At 42.4% G+C, this 18,873-nt stretch overlaps 1 protein-coding gene across 11 annotated transcripts in view; it reads left to right on the plus strand.

The window, feature by feature from the left end:
- kif1b (kinesin family member 1B) overlaps nucleotides 1-18,873 on the plus strand; it is a 112,981-nt gene that overhangs the window by 80,914 nt on the left and 13,194 nt on the right. For 8 of the 11 annotated variants that reach the window (XM_071372146.1, XM_071372151.1, XM_071372149.1 and 5 more), the window contains 13 exons: nucleotides 2,085-2,222; nucleotides 3,259-3,513; nucleotides 7,159-7,277; nucleotides 7,828-7,913; nucleotides 8,226-8,355; nucleotides 9,829-9,988; nucleotides 14,362-14,452; nucleotides 14,593-14,711; nucleotides 15,109-15,164; nucleotides 17,364-17,472; nucleotides 17,603-17,669; nucleotides 17,880-17,964; nucleotides 18,307-18,412. In XM_071372146.1, coding sequence (XP_071228247.1) covers nucleotides 2,085-2,222; nucleotides 3,259-3,513; nucleotides 7,159-7,277; nucleotides 7,828-7,913; nucleotides 8,226-8,355; nucleotides 9,829-9,988; nucleotides 14,362-14,452; nucleotides 14,593-14,711; nucleotides 15,109-15,164; nucleotides 17,364-17,472; nucleotides 17,603-17,669; nucleotides 17,880-17,964; nucleotides 18,307-18,412 — 1,521 coding nt within the window. The remainder of the gene's footprint in view (nucleotides 1-2,084; nucleotides 2,223-3,258; nucleotides 3,514-7,158; nucleotides 7,278-7,827; nucleotides 7,914-8,225; nucleotides 8,356-9,828; nucleotides 9,989-14,361; nucleotides 14,453-14,592; nucleotides 14,712-15,108; nucleotides 15,165-17,363; nucleotides 17,473-17,602; nucleotides 17,670-17,879; nucleotides 17,965-18,306; nucleotides 18,413-18,873) is intronic. The other 3 variants (XM_071372154.1, XM_071372155.1, XM_071372157.1) reach the window with 1 other exon arrangement.

The raw sequence follows: 18,873 nt of genomic DNA on the forward strand, positions 1-18,873 counted from the left end.
TTAAGCGAGGTGTATGATAAAGGGTACCGGGCCTATATTCACAACGCTCGCTGATCTAGGATCAAGTCACACCTGTCCATATACTATTCATTGGTATCTAAAACGCAAAACTGATCCTAGATCAGCACTCCAGTTATATTGGTGCTGTATCTGATAAACTAAAGTGTATGTGCATTGATTTTAACCTGACTCGATTGATCTCAAAACCTGCGATTTATAAATGTGAAAAACATTGCATACTCCTCATTGATTGATTTAATTCTTACTAATAACCCCATAAAAAAAAATTTGCATGTGAAATGAGTCTTTGCATTTGTCAGCGATCATTGTCCCATAGTATGTATTAGAGATACCAAACTGCAAAAAATGAATCCCTGTTTAAATAAGAATAAAAAAAAAAAAATTGTTTTCTCCTCAGGGGTTTGTACACAACTTGTTACGCACTTATTTAGGGTCTTCTGTATTCCAGGGTTGAGTTGGTTCTAAAACGTTTGTCCTCCATTTTTGATTGCAGAATCATTAACCCATATTTTTACCTGACGATTATATCTGGTACTATCCCCAAGGTTTGGAAGGTGGCCCATGTACTACCCCTTCACAAAGGTGGTGACCCTTTGTGACCTAAATAACTATCGCCCTATTACAAAACGTTCTTGCCTAGCTATAATGTTAGAATCCTTGATTAATTCTCAGCTAAGGTCTTATCTTTGAAATGTATCAGTCGAATTTTAGACCAGGTCACAGCGTCTCTGCTGCTTCACTTGTTATAAATTATGTAGTAAATTGTAAGGCAACATTGTGCTGCCCTTTTCATTAACCTGTCAAAGGCCTTCGATACTGTGGATCACTACTAATTCAAAGGTAGTCCATTGGTAAAAAATCTGTCTGACAAACAGCACACAATAGAGCAGGACACAATAGAGGGCATAAAAATTACTTTAAGCATATGTACTTTGGATGGTGCCCACATTGATCGTGTCCCGACCTATAAATATCTGATAATCTGGATAGATGAAAAACTGTCTTTTAAAAAGCATATTGATGAGTTAGTTAAGAAGCTGAGAATTGCCTCCCGAGTGGTGCAGTGGTCTAAGGCACTGTATCGCAGTGCTTGAGGCGTCACAACAGACCTGGGTTCGATCCCGGGCTGTGTCACAGCCGGCCACAACCGGGAGACCCATGAGGCGGCGCCCAGTGTCGTTCGGGGAGGGTTTGGCCGGCCGGGATGTCCTTGCCCCTTCACGCTCTAGCAACTCCTGTGGCGTGCCGGGCGCATGCACTCTGACACGGTCGCCAGTTGTATAGTTTTTTTCCTCCGACACATTGGTGCAGCTGGCTTCTGGGTTAAGCGAGCAGTGTCAAGAAGCTGTGTGGCTTGGCAGGGGTCGTGTTTCGGAGGACGCATGGCTCTCGACCTTTGCCTCTTCCGAGTCCGTATGGGAGTTGCAGCGATGGGACAAGACTAACTACTAATTGGATATCAAGAAATTGGGGAGGAAAGGGGGTAAAATCTCAAATAAAGAAGCTGAGAATTTAAAATGGCCTTCTATAGAAGAAAACTGATCATTCAGTTGACGCTCCTACCGGTCCGAGACTATGGCGACATTTTCTATATATGAATGCAGCTGCCACTTCATTAAAGCCATTAGATGCATTTTACTATGGCGCTCTTCGTTTTATTACGGGCGACTAGTTTAGTACACGACTGCATTCTCTACCAGAAAGTTGTCTGGCCCTCTGATGTAACCTAAGTCAATATTTATTAGATGTATTGGGTAAAAGAGACCATGGTCTTAACATGACTCGCTGACGAAATAACGGTTAAAAAGTTATAATAATAATAACAATAAACTGTTCACACTACTTGGCTAAGCTGAACTGAGCCAAGCTTTACCGCGTTGGCCTGGTTACACATTCGTCTACCATAGTTGCTTGTGTGGACAGTGCTGGAAAGGAAAAGGTGGAGAGAAAATATCCACGGCAGTTCAGTACTGTTCAGGTCGGCACGATAGGGTGATGGGAAAACGGTATCAGTGGAATGAAGCGAAACTGTGGTCTAAGTGGAACTCTGATGTGATTTGCAGGCAGAGGCTGGACCAGATGAGAGAGATGTACGACCGCGCCGGGGAAATGGCTTCCTCCAATCAGGACGACAACGAGGGGGCTCTGACTGGAACTGACCCCTTCTATGACCGCTTTCATTGGTTCAAATTGGTGGGGAGGTACGTACGACACAACACTGGCTAAAACAATTCCTTTGTTCAATTTTTCTTGTCAGACTTCTATTTGTCACTTCTACTGTCTTTGGTTGGGTATTTTAGATTTAAAGGAGTTGCTTTATGGAGTTGAAAAGCAAAGCGGTTGGTTTTGTTATGTGGACGGATACCCTCAGCTGTTTTGAGGAGCTTTCATGAATCATTCATGAAATGGAATCCATTTACACTTCTGCGATTCCATTATTCATTTTTATGTCTGTGCTGTTGGATTGATTCATTTTCTGTCCTTATAGCATCATGTTTTAATTATTTCACATCTTTCAATAAGCACGTTTCATTTCTGTTTTATGTTGATAGCGTACATTCTGTGCCCTTATGATGGGTTTTATTTTTTGGGCCCTTACAACATTTCAGTTTTTCATTTGTTATTTTCATTTGGTGATTATTTTTTTTATTTTTATCAATGTCATTTCATGTATACAGTATGTTCTTGTTTTGTTACTAACCACTATGTCTACGCGTTATGTTTTTGTACAAAAACAAATGTTGTAACAATTATGTTTGTTTCTTGTGATGTAGTGTTTCAGTTAAATAAGACTAGTACTAGTCGTAAAGTTAACACTAGACTACTAACAAATGTAAGTAAGCTTTTGTTCTTATAATTCAAATGCTGTTTCTCGTGTTAACATAACTTTATCAATATGGACAGTGTCAACAATATACATTTTAGCAATTTAGCAGACGCTCTGATCCAGAGCAACTTACAGTAGTGACTGAATACATGTAACTTTTTCGTACTGGTCTCAAACCCACAACCCTGGCGTTGCTAGCGACGTGCTCTACCAAATGAGACCAGTGTATCCCTCTCCAACTGTGCACCATGACAGACTTTAACCTTCAAGTCAGTCTTTCACATTACAGTACAATCTACTCAAGCCAAACTATAACTCTCTCTATTGTTAACTTCACTTGGCTGCTTGCCTCCCTGCATCCCATCACCCTCCCTCCCGGCCCTCCCCTTGTACCCCTTCCTCCCCCTTAGCTCCCCCATCTTCCATGGCTGCGTCAACGAGCAGCGGCTGGCCGACCGCACGCCCTCACCCACCTTCTCCACGGCCGACTCAGACATCACAGAGCTGGCGGACGAGCGACAGAGCGAGATGTCGGACTACTTGGACGACGAGGCGTTCGTGGACGATACCAGCTCAGACGCTGGCACCGAGGAGGGCTCGGATATCTTCAGCGACGGCCAGGATCCCTTCTACGACCGCTCCCCCTGGTTCATACTGGTGGGAAGGTTGGTGACCACCCATGATGATGATGATGATGATCTGAACCACCATATCAGTCATTTTGTGACCGTGTCACATGTGACATTACACAGGCTCTGGAAGAGGGGGTGGGGGAGAAGAGAGTGCTGGCTCATTTCACTCAGGGGCAAATACTAACTTAAATTTAAATTCAATGTTCACTTAGTTCACATACAGTAAGCTCCAAGTATTGGAACAGTGCATATTTTGTTTGTTTTGGCTCTGTACTCCAGCACTTTGGATTTGAAATGATACAATGACTTACAGACGCACAAATATCATATTCCCCCAAAAATGCTAACCTCCCGTTATTGAGAGGTTAGCATGTCTTGGGGGTATAATATTTGTGCATCTGTACATTTGTCACTCATCATTATTCACTATTCATTCAGTATTATCTGTAGTCATGGTAACATCCACATTAATGTTGAAGGGTTCATGGCACATATTCTATTCTTATTTACCATAAAAGTGACTCCAAAATGGCACAGTACATTATTTACCATTCATTTCTATTGGGCACAAAATAATCTGGAACACAACCAAAACAAACAGCAAATGCATCCAACACATTTGGAGTCACAAGCTTGATGTAGTCATTGCGTGCTATGAATATGGGACCAAATACTTAACTTTTTACTACTTTAATACAAATATAAGTGAATAAGTCCCAATAATTTTGGTCCCCTAAAATGGGGTAACTATGTACAAAAAGTGCTGTAATTTCTAAACGGTTCACCCTCAAATTAAATCTGACAGTCTGCACTTTAACGTCATTGTATCATTTCCAATCCGAGTACAGAGCCAAAACAACAACAAATGTATCACTGTCCCAATACTTTTGGAGCGCGCTATAAGTAGAGTTTTCACTTAGTCATGCATTGATTCCACATAAGGGGGGTGTGTGATAGTTAGCGCTGTGAAGCGTAGCTTTGGAGGTACAAAAGGCATCTTTTTTTATTTGGCTACCATATACGATTCTAGGGCTGATGATATAATTGAAACGTATTCCCACCCATCAAAATTATCTTGTGTGCTGAGTAGTCCACTTACACCTCAAACTGTTGGGGTTTTTCAAGTGTCTCATTCATTGAATTGAGTGCTCTGAACTGAGTTTGTGAGGTTGAATTTTTTTTCAGGCCATGGAGGTTTTAGTCTGACACAACCTATAAAACATAGAAACAAGTTATCACTTATTCATACTGTGAGTCTCAAACATCCCCTCAGTGTCAATGGTGCAAGGATATCTGAGACATGTCTCCTTGGTTGCATCCCAAATGGCATCCTATTCCCTATAAAGTGCACTACTGTCATTATTGCTGGGTTTGTTTTTTTAAAAGTAGTGTGTAGGGAATAGGGTGCCATTTGGGACCTAACCCTTTTCTATGTATTGCATTCTGCAAGATGGTAGACTGAAAAGAAGCATAATGTGTCACACTGCTATGGAGCAGTGTCTTATTTGTAAGGCCTCATTTAGAATCAAGGCAGGCAGAGTAGAATATTCTAGAATTAGAATAGAGCCAGCACCATCATCCTCCAGGCGTGTTGTTTCATCTGTAGATATAGAATGTCATTCTATGACATTCTATTTCTATGGCTTAATACCGCTCTGCTCCAGATGCCACCATTTTCTGCTCCCGGGTGAAGTTTCCACTATGTACAGATCTAGGATTAGCTTCCCCTCCCCCAATCCCCATTAGTGGAGAAAATGCAAAACTGACCCAGTATACAGTAGGGGCAACTTCACCCTACAACTCATCTGTTTTTGTGGTATCTGTAGTGGCTAATTCATTGTCTATTTGTTTTGGTGGTTATTATTCTTCATTTTCATTACCTTATTTTATTATATTTTATTTTTATTTGAATTGTATTTTGCTTTGCTTTCTTTTCAATGTCCGTAGTCATATTTGTTAACAGTATACAGTACAAGTCAAAAGTTTGGACACACCGACTTATTGAAGGGTTTTTCTTTATTTTTTACTATTTTCTACATTGTAGAATATTAGTGAAGACGTTGTTTTGATGTCTTCACTATTATTCTACAATGTAGAAAATAGTAAAAATAAAGGAAAACCCTTCAATTAGTCGGTGTGTCCAAACTTTTGACTACACTGTATGTGTGATGCAATGATATCAATTACCCATATAATAACAATGATGACGTTAATAATTGTAAGAGTGGAGGTGATACTGATTTGAAATTCACATTAATGATATCAAGTAAATAACCTTAGTTGTAAAAAAAAATACTACACATATGTATTTATAGTACATCTGAATAAACTCAGTTTGTATTTCAGATGTCATAGCCACTGCATCTAGTCTGTTTGCATCCCAAATGGCACCCTGTTCTCTATGTAGTGCACTACTTTTGACCAGGGCCCATAGGGATCAAAATTAGTGCACTATGTAGGCAACAGGGTGCCATTTGGGATCCAGACTCGGAGTCAGACGGCAGATCGATGCAGGCCCAGCCAGTCTGTTCTGTTAACAGCCCTACCTGCGTCATCATGACTAAAGATATTTGAGCTATATTTCTCCTCTCTCCTTCGCCTTAGCTTTGAGTTCTCCTGCACAGGGAGGGGGAGAGTTAGGGCAACGGGGGCGCTGCAAATCAACCCCCACAAAGCAACAACACGTCAATGTGTGACTAAAGCCCGTCGACATAACAAGCGAGTCGGCTCTGGCTGCTGCATTTCAATTTAGCTAGTATTGCTGTTTTACCATTCAACAACATGGCTGAAAGAGATTGATTTTATTTTTGCTGCAATATCAGTTGTCAATCTCATTTTAGCAGTTTGTCTATTTTTGTATTTGTCTATTCTGAAATATCTCTTAATTTGTGATAGAATGTATTTCTCAGTTTACCATAAGGTCGCATCCCAAATGGCACCCCTATTCCCTATATAATGCCCTACTTTTGACAAGGTACCATAGTGCACTACTTATGACCAGAGCCATATGTAGGAAATAGGGTGCCATTTGGAACATGGACTCAATCACTTCAGTGATCATCTGATGATTGTAACTAAAAGTGTGCCTCTCGCCCTTGCACGAATGTCAATTGAGTCAATGCTGTGAGTCATAGTGATTGGTTATTGGCTCATTAGATCTCATATTACACCCTTTCCATGTGACTAGGATGTATTGTCACGACGCAGATGGCTCAAGCTTAACTTCTTTAGGGCCTGTTGAACTTTCATTGAGTCATGGTCAAATTCATTTAAATACCTATTAATTCACTAAGGGTTAAATCCTAACTTCCGCTTCAGTAAAATGTTCACTTTGTTTCGTTTCTTGACTTTAGTGGATGTTAGGAATACCTCTAAAAGACACTTGACGAGCTGCCTACATAAGGACTCCATAACAATGTATATTTATAACCCATAGATACAGCACTCATAAGCAGGATACGGTTTACTGATGCAGTATGTTATGTGCTATGAACGTGTTATGAACCCTTTAACTAAATGTACCGCATTCAAATTAAGAAAGTAATAAAATATCCGCTTGGCCTTTTTTATTGACTTAAATATAAATTAATTTGACCAAGCCTCGTGAGGCAAAAGTAGACCCCAATAGGGGCTTGTAGGGTCAGATCCTCACCTCTCTCCCCCCTCCTTCCCCCATAGAGCCTTTGTGTACCTGAGCAACCTGCTCTACCCCGTGCCCCTGGTCCATCGTGTTGCCATAGTGACGGAGAAGGGCGATGTGCGTGGTTTCCTGCGTGTCGGTGTCCAAGCCATCGCTGGTACATACTGCTCGATCTCTCTCTCTTTCTCTCTACACACACCCTCTTTGACAAGACTCAGACCTGGGCCTGTATTCACAAAGCGTCTCAGAGGAGGAGTGCTGATCTAGGATTAGGTCCCCCTGTCCATTATCTAAATGGCAAACTTATCCTAGATCAGCACTCCAACTCTGAGACTCATTGTGAATTCAATTAGTATGTTATATACTGTCACATAATTGTCCAATCCTGCTCCTTGAGTATGTATCCAGGTAGAATGTAACAATGTGTGTACAGAATGCGACAAGGCACCCTAATCACAGACCACATTCACTAAAACCACAACGAAACAATTTTATACAAGAAAATACCAGATCTAACTCTACAATGAATCAGAATGACTGGAAGAAATGTTGAAAAGCCCTCGCTTTTCTAGCGACCTGAGAGAGAATTCCCAGAGTCGACTGCTTTGTGCTCTTTGAAGAGACGAGTCTGCTCTTGTCAACACACCACGTTAATAACTGGGGCTGACGAACGCGATGACAATGACTTGTAAAATGTGTCTTTGTAGCTGACGAGGAGGCCCCAGATTACGGGTCAGGAGTGAGACAGTCGGGAACTGCCAAGATATCCTTTGACGACGAGTACTTCAAAAAGGTAAGGCCACATCAGACAAACTCATTTAAAAAAAACATGATGGCCGATTTCCCCGAACACAGATTGAGCCTAGTCCTGGACTCAAAAGCATGTTCAATGGTGATTCTCCATTGAAAGTGCTTTTTAGTCTTGGACTAGGCTTAATCTTGTCCACATTCCATATACCTCCCAATAAACGTGTCTTTTAATCAGCAACATTTTCCCAGTGTTTTTTTTTTTCTTCAAATGTTCACTATCAAAGCAGCTATATGCTAATATCTCACTCCCTCTGTCTTTCTCTCTCTCTTTCTCTCCCTCCCTCCCTCCCATCAGAATGACTTTCCTTCCACAGTCATGACCTGCTCTGGCCTTTCTCTGGAGGAGCTGCGCTTCGTGGAGGGCCAGGGTCAGAGTTCAGAGATCATCACCCCCTCCGAGGAGCAGAACAGAATCAATGACATGGGTAAGGAAGGAGAGACCGGGGCAGCTCCAAGACCCTCTCCTCTCATTAGTATTAGGCCTACATCTCACCGGCCAATGGCTTGAATTGAGTGTGAATTAATAGTGGCAGACAGTGTTGTCCCTAAATCATTTTCCAGGTAGGGCTCTGCAAAGGCACCCAAATTAACATCCAGGGCCTCTTAAACCAACATTTTCAACCAAATGTTTGTAGGCGGGGGAGGGTGGATGGCGTCCCGCCTCTACAATGATGGGGGAAACGCTGGTGGCAGATATTCTTATTGAAGGTGGAGGATGAATTGAAATAGGTTGATACAAGAGTTGGAGATGGCCTTCAGTCATAAAAATCAAATAGATTTAAATTACTAAAGGTCACGGGGCAGCAGGTAGCCTAGTGGAGCATTGGGCCAGTAACCGAAAGCTTGCTAGATCGAATCCCCGAGCTGACAAGGTAAATATCTGTCGTTCTGCCCCTGAACATGGCAGTTAACCCACTGTTCCTAGGACGTCATTGTAAATAAAAATGTGTTCTTAACTGACTTGCCTAGTTAAATAAAAAATAAAAAAGTTTTTGGGCTAATGTGAAACTCTGAGTGTAACGTGACATCTGGTTGGTGCAGTTATATTTAGTTTCCCTGTGAAGGAATTTACAATAGTCCACATAAGCCATTTGATAGAAAAACATAAACTTTGACCATAAACCTTCCTTTCATTGTGCACTTTATTGAGCTGTTGAACTGTAAATAAAGAGGGAAGGAGGAGAGGGAGAGCGAAAAATATGGAGGGAAGTAGAGAGAGTTGGTCTAGCAGTTAAAGCCGCTGTCTCTGGCACATGTATGGTCCCCCTGCCTGCGTTGAATAGAATCCCGGCCCTACCAGCCTTCTCACCTCTGCATCTTCTCACATCCCCCTTCCCCTTATACCTGTCTCTATCAATAACACACTTAAATCCTGGCCTCCCGAGTGGTGCAGCGGTTTAAGGCACTGCATCGCAGTGCTTGAGGCGTCACTACAGCCCCTGGTTCGATCCCAGGCTGTGTCACAGTAGGCCGTGATTGGGAGACCCCATGAGGCGGCACACAATTGGCCCAGCGTCGTACGGGTTAGGGGAGTGTTTGTCCGGCCGGGATGTCCTTGTCCCATCGCGTTCTAGCGACTCCTTGTGGCAAGGCGGACGCATGCAAGCTGACCCCCGGTCGCCAGTTGGACGGCGTTTCCTCCAACACATTGGTGCGGATGGCTTACAGGTTAAGCGAGCAGTGTGTCAAGAAGCATGGCTCTCGATCTTCACCTCTCCCGAGTCCATAGGGGATTTGCAGCGATTGAACAAGACTAACTACCAATTGGATATCATGAAATTGGGGGAAAAGTAAATGTAAGAAAATTGAGGATAACACAACATTTTACATTGTGTTCATCCTGGTATGTATCTGTCCCCTGCATGTTCTAACCCTTTGCTGTGGGTGTTTTGTGACAGACCTGAAGCTGGTTCAGGGGAACTTGGTTGACCCTAAGCTTAGTTGCGAAGAAGGTCTGACCGGCCAACTGGAGGTGGGCAGTATCTTTACCTTCCGTGTGACCGTGCTCCAAGCCAGCGGCATTCTACCAGAGTATGCCGACATCTTCTGCCAGTTCAAGTGAGTTGGTCGGCTGTCATCCGATCTGTCCTAGCACACGCACACCGCTGCCATACTGATCTAGGATCAGGGCTGTTGTCAAAGTGTGTGTGTGTGTGTATATGTATGTATGTGTGTGTGTGTATATATATATATATATACAGTGGGGCAAGAAAGTATTTAGTCAGCCACCAATTGTGCAAGTTCTCCCACTTAAAAAGATGAGAGGCCTGTAATTTTCATCATAGGTACACTTCAACTATGACAGACAAAATGAGAGAAAGAAATCCAGAAAATCACATTGTAGGATTTTTTTATGAATTTATTAGCAAATTATGGTGGAAAATAAGTATTTGGTCACCTAGAAACAAGCAAGATTTCTGGCTCTCACAGACCTGTAACTTCTTCTTTAAGAGGCTCCTCTGTCCTCCACTCGTTACCTGTATTAATGGCACCTGTTTGAAATTGTTATCAGTATAAAAGACACCTGTCCACAACCTCAAACAGTCACATTCCAAACTCCACTATGGCCAAGACCAAAGAGCTGTCAAAGGACACCAGAAACAAAATTGTAGATGACGGTCAATCACCCTCGGTCTGGGGCTCCATGCAAGATCTCACCTCGTGGGGCATCAATGATCATGAGGAAGGTGAGGGATCAGCCCAGAACTACACGGCAGGACCTGGTCAATGACCTGAAGAGAGCTGGGACCACAGTCTCAAAGAAAACCATTAGTAACACACTACGCCGTCATGGATTAAAATCCTGCAGCGCACGCAAGGTCCCCCTGCTCAAGCCAGCGCATGTCCAGGCCCGTCTGAAGTTTGCCAATGACCATCTGGATGATCCAGAGGAGGAATGGGAGAAGGTCATGTGGTTTGATGAGACAAAAATAGAGCTTTTTGGTCTAAACTCCACTCGCCGTGTTTGGAGGAAGAAGAAGGATGAGTACAACCCCAAGAACACCATCCCAACCGTGAAGCATGGAGGTAGAAACATCATTCTTTGGGGATGCTTTTCTGCAAAGGGGACAGGACGACTGCACCGTATTGGGGGGAGGATGGATGGGGCCATGTATCGCGAGATCTTGGCCAACAACCTCCTTCCCTCAGTAAGAGCATTGAAGATGGGTCGTAGCTGGGTCTTCCAGCATGACAACGACCCGAAACACACAGCCAGGGCAACTAAGGAGTGGCTCCGTAAGAAGCATCTCAAGGTCCTGGAGTGGCCTAGCCAGTCTCCAGACCTGAACCCAATAGAAAATCTTTGGAGGGAGCTGAAAGTCCGTATTGCCCAGCAACAGCCCCGAAACCTGAAGGATCTGGAGAGGAGTGGGCCAAAATCCCTGCTGCAGTGTGTGCAAACCTGGTCAAGAACTACAGGAAACGTATGATCTCTGTAATTGCAAACAAAGGTTTCTGTACCAAATATTAAGTTCTGCTTTTCTGATGTATCAAATACTTATGTCATGCAATAAAATGCAAATTAATTACTTAAAAATCATACAATGTGATTTTCTGGATTTTTGTTTTAGATTCCGTCTCTCACAGTTGAAGTGTACCTATGTTAAAAATTACAGACCTCTACATGCTTTGTAAGTAGGAAAACTAGCAAAATCGGCAGTGTATCAAATAATTGTTCTCCCCACTGTGTATATATATATGTGTGTGTGTGTGTGTATATATATATATATATATATATATTACCGTTCAAAAGTTTGGGGCCACTTAGAAATGTCCTTGTTGTTGAAAGAAAAGCTAATTTTTTTTGTCCACTTTTAAAATAACATCAAATTGATCAGGAATACAGTATAGACATTGTTAATGTTGTAAATGACTATTGTAGCAGAAACGGCTGATTTTTTTTTAATGGAATATCTACATAGTCGTACAGAGGCCCATTTATCAGCAACCATCACTCCTGTGTTACAATGGCACGTTGTGTTAGCTAATCCAAGTTTATTATTTTAAAAGGCTAATTGATCATTAGTAAACCCTTTTGCAATTATGTTAGCACAGCTGAAAACTGTTCTGATTAAAGAAGCATCAGCAATTGTGGGTTCGATTACAGGCTCAAAATGTCCAGAAACAAATAAATAACTTTCTTCTGAAACTCGTCAGTCTATTCTTGTTCTGAGATTCCCTCCACAGAACAGCGCAAACTGGCTCTAACCAGAATAAAAAGAGGAGTGGGAGACCCCGGTGCACAACTGAGCAAGAGGACAAGTACATTAGTGTCTAGTTTGAGAAACAGACGCCTCACAAGTCCTCAACTGGCAGCTTCATTAAATAGTACCCACAAAACACCAGTCTCAACGTCAACAGTGAAGAGGCAACTCCGGGATGCTGGCCTTCTAGGCAAGAGTTGCAATGAAAAAAACATCTCAGACTGGCCAATAAAAAGAAAAGATTAAGATGGGCAAAAGAACACCGACACTGGACAGAGGAACTCTTGCCTAGAAGGTCAGCATCCCAGAGTTGCCTCTTCACTGTTGAAGAGTGCTGTTCTGTGAAGGGAGTAGTACACAGCATTGTACGAGATCTTAAGTTTCTTGGCAATTTCTCGAATGGAATAGCCTTCATTTCTCAGGACAACAGTAAACTGTCAAGTCTGAGTCAATTGGAAGTGTACCTGTGGATGTATTTCAAGGCCTACCTTCAAACTCAGTGCTTCTTTGCTTGACATCATGGGAAAATCAAAAGTAATCAGCCAAGAACTCAAATTGTAGACCTCCACAAGTCTGGTTCATCCTTGGGAGCAATTTCCAAACGCCTGAAGGCACCACATTCATCTGTACAAACAATGGTATGCAAGTACAAACACCATGGGACCACCAAGCCGTCATACCGCTCAGGAAGGAGACACGTTCTGTGTCCTAGAGATGAACGTACTTTGGTGTGAAAAGTGCAAATGAATCCCAGAACAACACAAAGGACCTTGTGAAGATGCTGGAGGAAACCGGTACAAAAGTATCTATATCCACAGTAAAACGAGTCCTACATCGACATAACCTGAAAGGCTGCTCAGCAAGGAAGAAGCCACTGCTCCAAAACCGCCAGTAAAAAAAAGCCAGACTACAGTTTTTAACTGCACATGGGGACAAAGATCATACCTTTTGGAGATATGTCCTCTGGTCTGATGAAACAAAAATAGAACTGTTTGGCAATAATGATCATCGTTATGTTTGGAAGAAAAAGGGGGAGACTTGCAAGCCGAAGAACACCATCCCAACCGTGAAGCACGGGGGCGGCAGCATCATGTTGCGGGGTGCTTTCCTGCAGGAGGGACTGGTGCACTTCACAAAATAGATGGCATCATGATAGGAAAATTATGTGGATATATTGAAGCAACATCTCAAGACATCAGTCAGGAACTTAAAGCTTGGTCGCAAATGGGTCTTCCAAATGGACAATGACCCCAAGCATAGTTGTGGCAAAATGGCTTAAGGACAACAAAGTCAAGGTATTGGATTGGCCATCACAAAGCCCTGACCTCAATCCTATAGAAAATTTGTGGGCAGAACTGAAAAAGCACGTGCGAGCAAGGAGGCCTACAAACCTGACTCAGTTACACCAGCTCTGTAATGAGGAATGGGCCAAAATTCATCCAACTTATTGTGGGAAGCTTGTGGAAGGCTACCTGAAACGTTTGAACCAAGTTAAACAATTTAAAGGCAATGCTACCAAATACTAATTGAGTGTATGTAAACTTCTGACCCACTGGGAATGTGATGAAAGAAATAAAAGCTGAAATAAATCATGCTTTCTACTATTATTCCGACATTTCACATTCTTAAAATAAAGTGGTGATCCTAACTGACCTAAGACATGGAATTTTTACTAGGATTAAATGTCAGGAATTGTGAAACTGAGTTTGAATGTATTTGGGTAAGGTATTTGGGTAAGGTGTATGTAAACTTCCGACTTCAACTGTAGATATTCTATAAAATCTGCTGATTTCACCTACAATAGTAATTTACAACATTAACAATGTCTCCACTGTATTCCTGATCAATTTGATGTTATTTTAATGGACAAAAAACATTTCTAAGTGACCCAAACCTTTTGAAGTGTGTGTGTGGGAACAGAAGTACTGATGACAGGTATAATGGTTTAATACTTGTTATAAGCATGTATGAGCCTTTATGATGTCTTATTATAATATGTTTTAAGGCTTATATGGGATATGTAATAAATTCCAAATGGCTGTTATTTAGTCAGGATCGTTATGAGAGGATGATAATAAGACCTTATAAGGGTAGGGTGTTAAACACAAGTCATAACAGCATCATGCATCATACCTGTCGGCTTTCATTTTTATAGACTTTTTAGTAACACTTAAATGTACAGTATTATTATTTGTAATATTCAAGCATCATCTGTTGGCTCCTCAGTTTTCTCCATCGTCACGACGAAGCCTTCTCCACAGAGCCTCTGAAGAACACTGGGAAAGGAACTCCTCTGGGCTTCTATCACGTCCAGAATGTGAGTGCACACACATACACAACGCACGCTCACACCACACAAACGTCTCACACACACACCACACAAACGTCTCACATACACAAAGGTATAGAAATATGACCCAAAGCTGATTCATTTTCCCATTCACTCCTGTTGTGTAGATTTCAGTGGAGGTGACTGAGTCGTTCATTGAGTACATCAAGACCAAGCCCATCGTGTTTGAGGTGTTTGGTCACTACCAGCAGCACCCTCTGCACCTGCACGGTCAGGACCTCATAAGGTAGGTTGAATGGTCACCTGCACACATAGTGTATGCTCCAGGGTGAAGTTTTCCCTAGATACAGATCCAAGATCAGCTTCCCCTTCCCCAATCCTATAGGAGAAAATGCTAAACTGATCCAAGATCAGGATCTAGGAGCTACATCATGCCACACCCCCACATACCTTTTTTAATGATTAATTGTTAATGATGGGTTGTCTAGTACTTAATTTCTTTCCAGATCAGCACGCCATGATTTGTTGTCTATCTAATTAACATTAGCCAGAATGCCTTAAGGCTCACATCCAACACATTCAAAACATCACATTAAAAGCTCAAGTAATGACATCAAATAAAAACATACAAAAAGCAATTCAATTTAAAATACTAAATGTGTAGTCTTTTTGTTTGTTTGTAGTCCTCCTCAGGCTGCCAGGAAGTACTACCCTATTCCAATGCCCCTGTCTAAGCCAGGTAAGGATTCTACAGATACCACATCGACAGTATCGTGAAAAGCATTGCAGAAAATCTTGCCATCCCTTTATCCAATAATTTTTTTTAAATCGCCACCACACTGTATATCCAGTCACAACTGCATGTCTCATATCTTCCCCTCTTTCTTTCTTTCCTTTTTTTTGGCATTTTGTTTTCTGACCCATTTCCTTGTCACTATTCACCCACACCCTCAATATGTCCTTCCCGTTCTACTAAATCCATATCCATCTCTCTCATTCTCTTTCTCAAAACTCTCTTCCACTCACCCACATTTTTCTTACTACCTCTCTCTTCCATTCACTCCCACCCCTACGCCATATGACCAACCCCCCTCCCCGTCTCAGACCACGCCCGTAAGATAGAGTTGATTCGTTACCTGATGACTGGCTCCGTGCCCGGCCAGGTGCTGGACACGCTGTCCGAGCATGCCAATGCCCTAGCATCCACGGCAGTGGCCAGCCTGGAGGACGGGGCTGACCAGCTCTCTCACTTCCCCTTCCTTCCCATGCCCACCAGCCCTGTGCTGACTGTACCCAGGCACCATGGTTGGTACAGCGGACATTAGAACCGCGAGAGTAGTAGCTGGGAGTAGCAGCAGTATGCGCTGTACTATTAGCCTGGTCCCAGATCTGTTTGTGCTACAACGACCATGGGCGAGTTGACTATATACACACAAACAGATGTGGAATCAGGCTACTCTACTGTAGCCCCGTGCTGTGCTTTTGTTTTGCTTTGTCTTCTGGCTGTAGTTGGCATAGGCCGGTGTGGTGCATCCTAGTTTTGTCTGGCCCAATTCTAGTCCTAGTCCCCTGCATTGTCTCTCTCATACCAACCAGCCACATACCTTTTAGGGCTGGGGATTACCATGGACCTCACAATATGATATCATCACCATACTTAAAGAACCAAAGTTTGGACACACCTCATTCCAGGGTTTTTCTTTATTTTTAGTATTTTCTACATAGTAGCATAATAGTGAAGACAACACTATGAAATAACACATATAGAATCCTGTAGTAACCAAAAAAGTGATCAACCAATCATACTATATTTGAGATTTTTCAATATAGCCACACTTTTTTCCTTGATTACAGCTTTACACACTCTTAGCATTCTCTCTCAATATATTGCTCACTATGTGTCTGCTGCAGAGAGATGAGACGGCATGAGAATACAGGTCTAAAGCCAATTGGGCTCCAGTCCCATTACCTAAACACACACAAACAGAAAAATGGATGTTTCCTTTTAATATTCTCTGGCATTGTTTAGTGAATAGTTGAATAGCAAATCTCTATCTGCTGTAGAAAAATTATGTTAAAAGGGGAGGAGGTAAATCAAATATTAGTCACATGTGCCGAAATACAGCAGGTGTAGACCTTACAGTGAAATGCTTACTTACGAGCCCATAACCAACAATGCAGTTTTTAAAAATACGGATAAGAAATAAAAGTAACAAGTAATTAAAGAGCAGCAGTAAAATAACAATAGCGAGACTATATACAGGGGGGTACCGGTACAGAGTCAATGTGCGGGGGCACCGGTTAGTTGAGGTAATATTTACATGTAGGTGGAGTTGTAATCATGATGTGGCAGGATATACAGCTTCTAATGTGTAATCTGTGATATAGCCTCCCCACGTCCCCTAGTGTAGCGCTATAGAATTGAGAGTATTTGTGATTTGCCTTTGGACAGGCTGTGTTGTAGTGTCACTCCTTGATAGTATTTAAATGGAGATTGCAGTGTTCCCGGCTTAATTCAATTGTAGTGGATGTAGAATTGGACAGTTGTTTTGTACCTTGTGAAATAAACCCTTCGAGTACAGTAAGGAGTATTGATTAGTGAATGTTTACAGGCTTATAATAACACATTAGCGTGTTACAGGAGTTACCGCATGTCATCATCACTATCCGTTTAACCGTTGTTTACGTACGCCAGAGCTCCAAGAAAAATCTGAGTGTGTAATAGTAGGACACGTACTGTACATGCATGATTATCATCCCCTGTTCATGTTCATTTTTCCAAGAAATGCAGAATTCATGTTTCTCTCGAGTTTATTTCAGCAGCCCCCTCTGTTACCACATGCTATTGAGATTGTCTAATGGTTTTGCGTGTCTCACTCGCTCTCTGTCTGTCTCTCTCTCTGTCGCTGTCTTGGTCTCTGTGTGTGTTTCCCCCCAGTACCAGCCACCAAGCTCAACACCATCAGCAAGTCCAACCTGGGCCAGTGTGTGAGCAAGTACGACCTGCTGGTGTGGTTCGAGATCAGCGAGCTGGAGCCCACCGGAGAGTGAGTGTCCAAGTCTGCGCGCACTCACGGTCGCATGCACACGAGCATACACACATGCGGACGCATGCACATACAATCACAGGGGTTTGGCTGTTCCAGACTTATGTTTGTCCCTGGCTTTTTTCCGTAGGTACATACCAGCTGTGGTGGATCACAGTGGAGGACTGCCCTGCCATGGAACCTACCTACTGCATCAGGTACAGTACAGTGACCCCTCAGGGCCCATATTCATAAAGCGTCTCAGAGTAGAAGTGCTGATCTGGAATCAGTTTAGCCTTTTTGATCATTATTCATAATATTACATGATTTGACTGTTTATGATGGTATCGTTGTTGATATTGACACGTTCACAGTCATTGTGTCTGGGCTACTGGGATACTGACTGATACTGTTTGCTTGTGCTGCAGGGGATTCAGCGCCGGATCACCGTCACCCTCATCCACGAGAAGGGCAGCGAGCTCCACTGGAAGGACGTGCGTGAGCTGGTTGTTGGTGAGTGCTTCAAAATAAAGGCAATACACTATCCAACTGAATTAATTAATTTTATTTGAGAAATGTAAAATACATATGGATTTGCCTCAGCTATGTTAGCACAAAAATACACAACTGGCTTACCCAAGGTCATTGGTCCCAGACAAGATAATCGAAAAGCGGCAACTATTTTAAATTATGTCTAAATAAACAAAGAAAAGCTATTAATAAAAAACTATTAAAGTCACTTCATGAACTGACTGATTTTAATTCAATTTGACTCAAACCCCAGTGTCTGACGACGTTACCGGAGAGACAGGGCTTCATCATCATGAGAACATCCTGTGTTGCTTGCTTCCTCAGGTCGGATCAGGAACAAGCCAGAGGTGGATGACTCGGCAGCAGATGCCGTCCTGTCCCTCAACATCATCTCGGCCAAAAATATCAAATCATCCCACAACGCTAACAGGTACTAGCCAGTACTGCCCTACCAAGAAAAAAGGCAGTAACTGCTCATTTGGTCTAAAATTTGTTAATGTAATTTTTGCTACATTAAATACATGCTTAATCATGTGGACAAGTATGCTGCCTGTATTGTGTTTTGGAGAAAATGGGGGTCATGTTAGCAGTAACTGCATAAAGTTACTGTGAAACCAAGGTAAATAAAAGCCATTCTTCTCAGTTCCACGCTATGGTGCTACACTGCCCTACCAAGCCTTTTTGCTTGGTAGGGCAGTGTAACACCATTAAATTGCGTTAGCTCCCCAATCGAATGTCTAGGTTTTAGCTCATGGTGTGCAGGAGGGTGCAGGCATACAGGCATAGAAGATAATCATGTCTTTGGATGGATTTTATGAAAGGGTTGGTTTCCCAGATAGAGATGAAGCCTACTCCTGGACTAAGAAGTATGTTCAATAGAGATTCTCAAGT

This window comes from Salvelinus alpinus, chromosome 28 (genome assembly GCF_045679555.1).
Source record: "Salvelinus alpinus chromosome 28, SLU_Salpinus.1, whole genome shotgun sequence".
NCBI classification, from domain to species: domain Eukaryota; kingdom Metazoa; phylum Chordata; class Actinopteri; order Salmoniformes; family Salmonidae; genus Salvelinus; species Salvelinus alpinus.